At 38.9% G+C, this 12,240-nt stretch overlaps 1 protein-coding gene across 1 annotated transcript in view; it reads right to left on the bottom strand.

Annotated features, from left to right (window-relative positions):
- Positions 1 to 253: 253 nt before the first annotated feature.
- LRIG3 (leucine rich repeats and immunoglobulin like domains 3) overlaps positions 254 to 12,240 on the bottom strand; it is a 51,986-nt gene continuing 39,999 nt past the window's right edge. The window contains exons 13-19 of the mRNA XM_077807757.1: positions 8,287 to 8,607; positions 7,332 to 7,613; positions 5,435 to 5,887; positions 5,050 to 5,208; positions 3,884 to 4,027; positions 3,511 to 3,801; positions 254 to 984 (exon numbers count right to left, since the gene is read on the bottom strand). Coding sequence (XP_077663883.1) covers positions 737 to 984; positions 3,511 to 3,801; positions 3,884 to 4,027; positions 5,050 to 5,208; positions 5,435 to 5,887; positions 7,332 to 7,613; positions 8,287 to 8,607 — 1,898 coding nt within the window. The 3' untranslated portion in view covers positions 254 to 736. The remainder of the gene's footprint in view (positions 985 to 3,510; positions 3,802 to 3,883; positions 4,028 to 5,049; positions 5,209 to 5,434; positions 5,888 to 7,331; positions 7,614 to 8,286; positions 8,608 to 12,240) is intronic.

Here is a 12,240-nt window from a genome sequence, read left to right as displayed (position 1 = left end):
TCTGCATATCCACCACCAGATGTGTACACTCAAGTCATTTATATGCACCGTGGCTAGACAGCTGACTATACAGCCAGTCTTGTGCGCATGTGGGACAATTTGGGGAAGCTGCATGACCAGAACCACTTCTAAGGACAGCAGGTATTTAATACAGTGAATCCATATCCTCTACATTTTAGACAAACTGATGAGATAAGGGCCAGAGGCTTATATACACAACATATATTTTCAATTTCTATCAACATACCTCCACCTTGCATTTTTCATACTCTATTGTGTCTCAAGACCACAAGGCAGCATATTTTATTAAAAGTGATGTGCAAATAAGATGCATGGTACCTGCAAACAGCACGGAACGTCCATTCATAAAAAGGTACAGATATTGGTACAAGTTTAGGATGCTTTAGTACTCATTTCAATAAAATGAAGTCTGACAGGAAATATACATAGTATTATTTACATCATTAATTTACAAGAGATACCATTTGCATAAAACAAAGCTATAAAATAATTAGAAATATAGTACTTCTCTAAGGAATGTATTCCCTGTATAAAATTTTATAACATTTTGGCAATTATGTTTTATCTGTATAAAAACGTATTCATTCTTTCTGATTTCATAGCTCCATTAAAAACATGGATTCCCCCCACCCCTTTTAAATAAAGCTCCACATTGAGGTAGTATGTCAAAAATATTTCCTTTGGTTCCATCTATCAATGGCCAGTCCAAAAGCAGCTATGTATTCAGGTCACAAGACTGGAAAGTAGGAGTCCTAAAGTTTTCAAAGGCCTGTTTGTAAGTACAAATGCTGTTTTCCTCATGAGAAACCGTCCTGTCCTTTCCATCTTCCTCTGCCTCTGAGTCAAAGTCCAATGAGGCTTGAGGATTATTATTATGGAAGGTTTTGGGTTGACAACTTGCTGGCTGCATACAGCTTGAAAAAGAGTCTAGTTGAGGCCTCCATAGAGACTTTCCAAATGTTCCTGCAAGATAGAAATTTGTAAGGAAAGAAATGCTGGTGTTAACAGCTCTAAGTCTTACCAAGGGCTGTACACGAGAATACAAATCAAGGACACAGCTCAAGTTCTCTGAAATGAAATTTGGCTTTGTTTCTAAGTCGTACTATTATTCCCCACCCAAAAGAAAAAAAGCCCTCTATACTCATATGTACCCATTTAAAACTCTTAGATGAGTTGTTAAAAGTGTTTCCAAAGTGAATAACTTGGTTGATAACCATTCAGAAGAACCCACCCCCTTTAATTTCCTTGTTTATGTTTCCATGAATTTCCTCATTCTCAAAACACAAAATACAAACAAAAACATGAAAACAAGTCACAAAATCATTCTAATGCATAACCAAGAACAATCTTTTCAACATGCTTTTTGGACTGGTGTACTCTGAAAAGTGACTCAAACATTCACTCTGTTTAGCTAGACTGATATTAAAATCTGTTTATAATTTTATATATATAAAAACTACACACCCTGCAATCTGAATGCCAGACAGTGTTCTTTCTGGCTTGTGTCACACATCAGTAACAAAGATCCTGCCAGTGAAATTCTGCCTTCATTTATACCCCATTTGCTCTCAGCTGGCTAGTACAGGAGTAACCCAAGTAGAATTTGGCATTCAACTGAATCTTCATTAAACAATTCTGTTGATGCACTAGCCAGAAAATACCACATTTTCTCGTCTCCCTTTTCCATGTGGAGACTCCATAGCTAACACCATTACACTGAAAGTCTTCACTTTTTTCACAGACAGAAAATATAATTAGATATGACTGACATATGGCATAGATCTGTTGATTAAGGTACCACACTTACACATACCACCCCCCAAAAAGTGGCTCCTACTGATACTTGGCTTCAACAAGTTATGCTATGTAGACCTTTAAAAACATATGGCAGGTTTGAAGTAGGGTTGCAATCAGTTGCATTTTACCGAAGAAGGGTCTATCTTAAGTCATTACCAAACTCAGATCTTCTGGGAGGTAACTGAATGTTGCTTGTGACATATGGTCCTAAAAAGCGCACTCTCTTGTATTACAGTTGTGAACTGTTCATGCATGATTGTGTTCTACTCCATGGGGGAGGCTACCACAGGAACTAAAAACAGTGGGGGGGTGATTAAGGTGAGTCACTGAGACTAAACAACTCCAGAGATGTTCCACCCCCTGGGGTGGTTTGTATATACTAGTTCATGCTGGGTTTTCCAGACGCTAGGAAACAACGGAGGAGCTTTTGATATAAAAGGATGAACCTAAACTGACTTATGGCTTCTTTCTGATGCAGCAAATGGACAAAGGGAGGCCCTCATGGAAGGGCTGGAAAGACACTAGCCTACTAGGGCCCCATAAGATTGATGGGTGATTCCTGGTATGCTAAGTGTGTGTTTAAATCTGTTTATTGTTTTATTATTTTTATTTTTTGTAATGCTTTTATCTTAAGAAAAAGTGTGCTTGCTTAGAAAGAGCTGCATGATAGCTTGTAACCTTTGGCAATACACTTTTCATAGCCATTGGAAAGAAAGCAAAAGCTCAGGCACTAGTCTTTAAGCAGACTGGCTTGCTGGGAATATCATAGTGCAAGGTAGGGAGATGTGAAGCCTTAAAACTCCAGTCAGGAGGGAGACACACGTGGGTCTTCACCCAAGAGAGGTGACAGCTGGGAGCAGAAAACCTTACGTGCGTGCCCTGAGGGACCATGGAGGGGGAATACAGGTGCAGTTACCCAGAAACTGTGATGTTATCAACTAAGCAATACATGCAGAAGTTATTCCCCTTGTATAGTAAAATATATTTTATAACGTACGGAATCTTTTTTTTAAATCCATCAGAAAAATTATTAATAATCAAGAAACTAAAGGCTTGTTCATAACTTCACCATATAGTCACACTGCTTTTTGTTTCTCCTTTGAGCAGGACCAGCTCTAGGCACCAGCAAAGCAAGAATGTACTTGGGGCGGCAGAATTCCAGGGGCAGCATTTCGGCCACCCTTTTTCTTTTTTATTGTTGCTTGGGCAGTTGCACTCTTGGAGCTTGGGGTGGCAAAAACCTAGAGCTGGCCCTGCCTTTGAGCCCCTCAAGTGTTGGTGCACTGTCTATTCAGAGGCCTTGTCTGAGTATGAAGTGCCCTGCATGCTCCTGGCACTACATAAATAATGGAGGAAAAGAGGTAATACTAAAGTTAGCTTTCACAAACTAAGGCCTTGCTTACATGGGAAAGTTTCATTGGTTAAATTGCCAAAATTTTCAAACAGTATATATTTGATAAACTGTAGTATCCCACTGAACTCAGGGGCAACTACATGTGCTCAGTTTCTCTGAAAAAAAGGTTGGCTACTTATGTGACCAGCTTTTAGTTATGTTTCTCACAATATGTAACAATCATATAAGCAATCACCGAGTATCACCCTGAACATGTTTTCTAGTACATGCAAGTCATAAGGAACATGTGTATACAAATGATGTTTGCAGCTTTAAGAAATGCAGTAGCTGAAACATACCCATGAAAGTGCTACTAGTGGTAATAGCGGATGGTTCCTGATTTCTGTTCAAATCAAAGATGTCGGAGTTTAGAGTCAAGCTTTTCACTCCAATTCCTTCACTTGGCATGCAAGTAGAGTCAAGCAATTTGCTACTTGTAGCCTGCATTCCAATGCTGCCAACATACTGGTCAAAGGGATCTTCTGGTGAATGTGATAATGTTCCAAGTGAATATGGATAGCGTTCTTTTTTCTTTAAGTAAGTAGAGTCACATGGGTCCATACACACTGTTCTTTGGTCAGGGCTGCAGCCTTAATAAAAAGGAGAAATCAGGATTACTAGGAATCTTATAAGGCAAGACTGAAACAGGACTAAAATATTCATTTGACTTACTTGTATGGTATGCTTCAAAAACGTCAGAGCCATAAGCATTCCCTTTTAAATACACAGTCCCTGAAGTCCCCAGATAGTGGCATAAGAATGGATCTGTAACAACCTCCAGGTCTGTTTCACTGTCATTATCTAGATGACAAATGCCTTAAAAATAAAGACACGATGTATCAGCTAACAGACTCCTTTTTCTAGGCTTCATCCTGCACAATTAGTTTTACTAGTGGAGTTTTGTTCTTCTGCAAATAAAACAACTACAGCGATGAAACCCGCAGTGGAATTTAAGAACACTTTTCCTGGAGGGGCAGGAGTTTGCAAGAGTTCAGTTAAACAGCTTTATAAGGCTGCTACACCTTAGCCCTAACCCTCTCCAGAATGGCAATGTCAAGATTTCTCAGCATGTCACCACTCTGTTGGTATGCTTATCTTCTAGGAGTATAAAATAAATACCAGAAGAGCCAGGATTTCATTTAAAAAAAAAAAAAATCACGCAATGAGTTCATTTGCAACCAAAGATTCTGCTCTGAATACTGAAGCCATGGTCCAAATAATGGCTACAAGTCATCAAGTGTTACAGAGTAGATTACTCCTCTAAAAACACAATGATCATTTTGAGATGCTTTCAAAAATTAAGGCCTTGCTTACACGGGAAAGTTTCATTGGTTAAATCATATAGTAAAACAATATAATGCCCCCTATGGACACTACTATTCCTGTATAAAAGAGTGCTTTTGGAGGATGAGGAGGGGTATAGCTTAAGTTATCTTTCAAGAGACCTAACTGAAACAACAAAAAAGGTACTCTAACACTCGTAGAGTTCATGTGTAGACTCATCTTGTTTTGGTGTAAGTATAATCAGTTTAAATTCATACTTGAGGTATATTGAAGAAGCTTCTCTATGTAGACAAGGCCATATGTTAAGTGGATCAGTAAAACCAAGTTTCTGTTATCAGCACAAGCATTTCTCATCCCTGTATTTCATAGTAAAATCTCAGCTTCAAATATTATTTTAATGGGTTGAAGCAATCAGTAAGTCAGTCACAGGGCCTACATGGTAACTAACGAAGATGCTTCACTGGTGTCATTGTCTTCCTAACTAACGTAATGAATTGTAGTGTCTGATTTCTAGTAACCAAAACAGTGCCAAGTTTTATATCTAAAGTATTTACCATTACTATCTCTTTGCTGTAAAAAATATCCCCCCATTGAAGAAGTTATGAACTGATGATGACTTCCATTTTCTGATGACCCATACCCATCCTGCCTTTCAGCTAATGTTCCCTGGGATGACAGGTAACTTGGAATGTCAGCAGGCAAGTTGGTCTCATCTGTAATTTAAGAGGGGGGGGAGGGAAATATGCATAAAACCATCAGTATATTTTAGGTTTCTTTGAAATATTTTTAAACCAGCCAGCAACATGATGAAGGCAACAAATGATTCACCCTTCTGAATTTGAGTCAAAACACACACACATTTCTGGAAGAAAGTTACTGGAGAACAACCACAAACACATTTGAGGACTCCTTTGCGCTGCCAAGCTTCAGTTTACACACCTGTATTTGTGATGCTGCAATCTTCATTTCTTCTCCTTGTGTGGTATATGATGACCACCCACACAAGGGAAGTGCCCACCACACAGCAAACCACTGCTATGATCACTACGCCGACTGTGGCCCATCCATCATCATCCAATGATGGAGCAATGTTTTGAGGAGAATCACAAGTGGGAGTGGGAATTACATTTAGACGAATGTTGCCTCTCTCTGTTCCAAGCGTATTAGACATTTCACAAGTGTATTTCCCAGCATCTTCAATGTCTGTGTCCACAATAATCAGTAACTGGTTGCCTGCAGCAAAGAAGTGCCTTTCTGTTACCACCAACGGGCTGTCATCCTTAGTCCAGTTCAACCGAGGCGGAGGGCTACCACCAGCAATGCATTGCAAGACTGCAGTTTCACCTTTTGTTACTGTTCGGTCTAGCAAGGGCCGCAAAAATGATGGTGTTTCTGGGGAAAAAAAAAATCTAAATTACCTTTATAAGAAAACATAGGTGGTTCCAACCCAATCTACAGAAAAACAAAAACAAAACAAAAAACAAATGAGTTGGGGTAATATTAAAATCACAAAATTTCTAACATGTGTGTTTTTCTAAACATTAATCCTTAGAAAGATGGCATGTTTTAGACCGGGATGGCCAACCTGAGCCAGAGAAGGTGCCAGAATTTACCAATGTACATTGCCAAAGTGCCACAGTAATACATCAGCAGCCCACATCACAGTCCCTCCCCCTCTACCCCGGTGCCCGCCGGCAATCCCGCCGATCAGCACCTCCCCTCCCTCCCCACGCCTCCTGTCCGTCGCGATCAGCTGTTTTGCAGTAGGCTCTGGGATGGAGGGGGGAGGAGAAAGGGTGCAGCATGCTGAGGGAGTGGGCAGGGAGGGGCGGGGGCATTGGGTAAGGGCTGGAGTGGAGGCAGGGCCTGGGGTTGAGCAGTGGAAAGTTGGCACCTATAGCTCCAATCCCGGAGTCAGCACCTATGCAAGGAGCCACATATTAACTTCTGAAGAGCCACATGTGGCTCTGGAGCCACAGGTTGGCCACCCCTGTTTTAGACAAATGACTACACAGTTATGCATCTGCTAAATACACATGCTCTTTGCAATCACCCCAAAATGTTTAAGACAAAATATCTAGGTTGTTGCCAAGCACCATTCTAGAAGCAAATTTCTACACAAACACTGAGGTAGCTAACAGTTTTGGGAAATGATTTAACTAAATTGAAAGCATCATTAAGGCCTAATTATACTTATAGTTTTTCTACTGGTGGGGGAGAAGGGGAGACATATTCCAGGAGCCTGAGCTAAAAGACTGGCGTCAGCTCATTTAGTGATCACAACTAGATGCTCACTAGCCCTACAAAAGAAAAAAACCCGAGGAAATAAGTTACATATTAGCATAGTGTTCTCTAGAATATATTATTAGTGGAGATGCCAACTCTGAATTTAAAAAAATAAAAATAAAAAAAACATCACTTTTTCCTTTTTTCTATTACTGAACTTCTCAGGAAAAAATCCCAGCAACCTCCTCCTTTCTCTGTGTATACTAAATCATTTCTATTTTAAACTATGCATTTAAATGGAAAATGTAACTCTATTTTATTATTTATTAGAACAATGATTGTGTATTAAAAATTATAAGTATGGATTTCTAACCAATGGCCATTGATTCACAAATGACGACTTCACGAAATACATTACCACAGAACTCATCTGAAAAGACATTTTTCAGCTAAAGATGTGCCTCCAAAAGCACTCACTAGTAGTGAATTGATACATCTCCCTATTAAGCCCTATAACACATTTTATTAATAACATCTAAAAGTATGGCAAAACTTGTCACACCACTTCAATAGAAAAGACTTATATCATTACATATCGACAGTTTCTCACCTAGTACTGTCAGTGTTGCATTAGCTGAAATGCTCCCAGCAGTGTTTTGAGCTGTACAGCTATAAACTCCAGTGTCCTCAATTTTTACATCAACAATAAAGAACACATCATCCTCAGGCATGACATGCATACGTCTCTTGCGTGCTGCAGGAAAGTCTGTGCCACCATCTTTCTGCCAAGCAATCTGCGGTACTGGATGACCAACTGCAGCACATTCTAATCGTGCCGTTGCCCCAGCACGAATGGTTAGGTCCATGGGCATCTTTGTAAATGAAGGCAGCACTAAAGCAAAAAACAAAACAAAAAGTTTAACCAGATACAAGTAGATTTGTTTCCAATTTTGGGGCAAATTATTTTTCCTCCTTTGCACAATATTTTCTCAATTTCAGTACACCCAACTCCAATAAGTATAAAACTTATACCAGTTTCAACAACAGCGATGTGCAAGGCTTTGCAGATAGGATCTGGTGCACAAAGGTCTGGAAAAAAACCTCACAAGACCGAAACTTGTATCTAGAGAAAAGATGGCCTTATGTTTAAATCAGGAGACGTGGGTTTCATCCTCATTCAGGAAGCCTGTAGCAGAGTTGACCTCTGCCAAGTCACAGTCTGCGTACCTCAGTAGAGAAGGTTGTTGTCCCCTGTAAAAGGTGGACTGGGGTTCTTCTCTCTCCTATCCTTTCCTTAGTCTATTTAGATTGCAAGCTCTTCAGGACAGGGATTGTTTCTTAACTGTGTTTGTACAGCACCTCACACAATAGGGACAGATTCTGGTTGGGCCCTTTAGGTGCAGCTTTAATAATAAACATATCTTGGAAGCAGCATGCTTTCATGAGCTGAAATTAGGATATAAAGCATTTTCTAAAAATAATGCAGTGGGAAAAGAAAACTGTATATTTTAATTTGCTTTACACTGATTTCCTCTTCAAATGCACAGGTAAAACAGGATGCTTACTGTTAACTGTGAGCTTGGCTTTGACAGAGTAGGATGAACCAAAGTGATTTGAAATAACACACTGGTATTTTCCTTCGTTGCTGAATTCAACATTGCGTAGCCGAAGTATGGTAGTGTATTCCATCACTTCACCGCCCTGTGCCCGGAGATGTGCATAATTCTCCATTTCAGCATCATGCAGTAATTCATTGTCCTTTTTCCATGCAAAAGTCATAGGGGAGTCACTGCTGCTGGCTGCCGAACATATGAAACTCAAATTGGAGCCTTTGATTGCTGACTGAGTTTCTGGCTGGACAGTGATCTGTGGTTTAGGAAAATCATCTGTAAAGATGGGAAAGGGGAAAAAATTGTGACACTGATGAAAAGAGGCAAATACCTGGGTCCCCAGGACTCTTCTTAGAAAAAGATTTTGTAAGCCTTTGTTTTATAGGTTTGCGAGAAGTCAGACAAGTATTTATAAAGCAGAGATACAGTGGTTTAGTTTTAGATTTCATTTATCTCCAGGCATTTAAAGATGTCATATTTATGAGTTTACTGTGCTAAGCCCTCTCTTAGTGAAGAGAAAGCACATCTAAAGCAGACTATGTGCTGTTTATATATAAAAAGGAGAGAACTACAGTTTAACATCTGTAAAAGCTACTTTGACTTTCAGTCACGAAGCCAAGACTCCTTTTTTCTACACCTAAGGCTGCAATAAGTTTTTCTTCACCAAAACATCGTTCTTTCTGCCACCAGAGATTGTCAGACACTCCAGGGTTCTCCCCCAACCCACACACAGAAGTTGTGGTTCCAGTGATTTGCAGTTCTTTGCTCCAATTTTCAAATGCAGCAGTGCTGAAAATCTGCTAAGCATACTATACAATGATCACGTGTGGGGTTTTGTATGATGGGGGAGCACTTACCATTTGTATTTTGTGGGATTCCATGTTTATTGTCCTTCAATTATTTACAAGTAAAAACGCACTTAATTTTACAAGTAAAAATGTGTTCTACAGCCAGTCCTGCAAATACAACCTGGGATCTGAGAGTCTTGTTGGGTTATTTCTTTCTTGTGCATCATACCTATAATAAGTTCCACAAGCCAAATTATATCCTTGGTGACATCTACGTCACCACACTGTGTTCAGTGGTTTTGCATTGGCATAATTTACCGAAACATACTAAATGTTTATACTGATAATGTGAGAGGTGGAATAGGATGCAGCTCATTCTCTTGTGGCTGTGCTGTCTATGCTCTGCAGACAGACGTTAAAAGTATTAAAAACATTTGTTTGGGGGAGGGAGGGCACTAACATAAGCAGATGCGATACAATATACAAAAGGAACTGATCTGTTGAGTAAGATTCTGCCATTTTCACATAGCCCATTTTCAGAGTAGAACCACACTTTAAAATAAAATCCATAAAGGATATTTCTCATCATCTTCTTCAAGCCATTAACTTCAGCACTTGACTTATAAGCAAAGGAAAAAAGAGACAGCTATTAAGCGTGTTTTATTTGGTTACAAAATCACTATAGTAAGACTACTGTATAATTAAGCAGTTAATACAGGTCACTTCTGCACCTATTTTTAATTATGAACAGTTTTCTCAAAAGTTTATTTTTGGCCTGAAATTATTCATGCTTTCTTTCATCTTGAAAGGCATAATTTTAGAAAGTGTGAAGTACATCAATTTGGCCATGTTTGAGCTACACTATTATGGACCACTCATTCCATGTGTCCATCCCATTAACAAATTTTAAATTTTTTTCCTCTGAGTTGTTTTCAAAATTCCAACTTGGCACTGAAGATTTTAAATTAACATACAAAGTGTACATCATTCTAAAGTTAAAGAAAATAACTTCTTGTGTAACGAGCATTTCTTCAGATGTGTAATCATTCTATCTGAAATATACAAAAGGAGAAGAAAGAAGCACAGCTTGATAGAATACTAAGCACTGCAGAAATGCACCTTTTCCCACTGAGATGTTAATTTAACATATATGCTACGGAGCCAAACAAGGTGGCCTCTATTCAATTTGGAAGTTGTATTCAGGGAAAGGACACTGCAACAATAACTCTTTCCTTTTAGTTCATCACCAGAAATTCATACAATTTTTAGAAAACAATATTACAGAATAGATAACAGAGCAGACACATAAATGCCATAAATTACGGGGGCCACAATGTGTTGCAACTTTCGGCCCAAGACCTGGATGGTGAAAGTGTAGGCCAATGGTACAAATGCATCTCCATTTCAACAGCCTCAATCACCAACTCCACGGGACAAGCCCCACCAATGCCACTGGCCTTGCCCTCTAAGTTAAGATTTCATCTGTGTGCTTTCACATGACAAGGCAGGACAGCAACGTACTAAAAGATTCATTTCTTTGCCCTTGCTTCTTTTTCCTGGCCCAATAAAGGCCAAGTTTATCAACCTTCTAGGCACAGTAAAAAAAAACCCTTCTGTTTAGCCAGACTTTTATCTGACATGTGAAAAGGGGTCTCTTTATTCCTATTATAAATAATGTCGTGCAGTTAATATGTTGTTAATTTTATGTCTTTTTATGAACACATATCTAGAGACATTGTGATTGCTGCATTTTAAAGATTTAACTGGCACACACCACTTAATTTATTTAAAGAATTGCATCTATTCCTGTTTCACAATTTACTTTTCTTGTTAAACTTATTGTAGTACTAATTTCCTTTTAGAGGAAAGGGCTATTGTGCTTTTTTTAAAGGTTTTGAAATCTATCACAGCTGGCATCAAGCTATAAACTACTAAGTCACTGATAAAAATTACCTTTAGTTAAATGTAACCTGTCACTTAAATTAGCCTCTGTACCAGATGACTAGAGGCTAGCTAATGTAATGCTGATTATTAAAAAGGGCTCCAGAGGTGATTGTGTCAGTTACTGGCCAGTAAGCCTAACTTCAGTATCAGAAAATTGGCTGAAACTACAGTAAAGAATGGAATTATCAGAAACATAGAAGAACAAGAGGAAGAATCAACTTGATTTTGTAAAGGGAAATCATGCCTCACCAATCTGTTATAATTCTTTGAGGGTGTCAACAAACATGGACAAGGGTGATCCAGTAAATATAATGTATTCAGACTTTCAGAAAACCTTTGACAAGGTCCTACACCTACACCAAAGGCTCTGAAGTGAGCCATGGGATATAAAGGAAGGTCCTCTTATGGATCAGTAACTGGTTAAAAGGTAGGAAACCAAGGACAGGAATAAATGATCAGTTTTCACAATGGAGAGTGGCAAATATCAGTGATCCCCAAGAACCTGTACTGGGATCTGAGCTGTTTAATCCATTCATAAATTATCTGGAAATGGGGGGTGAACAGTGAGGTGGCGAAGTTTGAAAATGATACAAAATTACTCAAGAGAGTTAAGTCCACAGCTGAATCCAAAGAATTACAAAGGGATCCCACTAAACTGGGTGACTGGACAACAAAATGGCAGATGAAATTCAACTTGATAAATGAAAAGTAATTCACACTGGAACACACAATCCTAACTATACATACAAAATGATGGGTTCAAAATTAGCTGTTCCCACTCAAGAAAGTTCTTGAAATCATCGTAAACAGTTGTCTAAAAACAATTTCTCAATGTGCAGTGAAAGTCATAAAAGCTAATAGAATGTTAGGAATAGGACAGATAATAAGACAAAAAAAATATCATAATGCCACTCTGTCAATGCCTGGTATGCCCACACCTTGAATACTGCATGCAGTTATGAAAAGGTACAGAGAAGGGTAACCAAAATGATTAGGGCTATGGAACAGCTTCCATATGAAGAGAGATTGAAGAGACTGGGACTGTTCCGCTTAGAGACAACTAAGAGGCAATATAATACAGGTCTCATCATGAATGGTGTGGAGAATGTGAAAAAGGAAGTGTTATTTACCCCTTCACATAACAAGAACCAGGGGTCACCCAATGAAAAAGAGATTT

This window comes from Eretmochelys imbricata, chromosome 1 (genome assembly GCF_965152235.1).
Source record: "Eretmochelys imbricata isolate rEreImb1 chromosome 1, rEreImb1.hap1, whole genome shotgun sequence".
NCBI classification, from domain to species: domain Eukaryota; kingdom Metazoa; phylum Chordata; order Testudines; family Cheloniidae; genus Eretmochelys; species Eretmochelys imbricata.
This window is presented reverse-complemented; position numbering and strand designations above follow the sequence as displayed.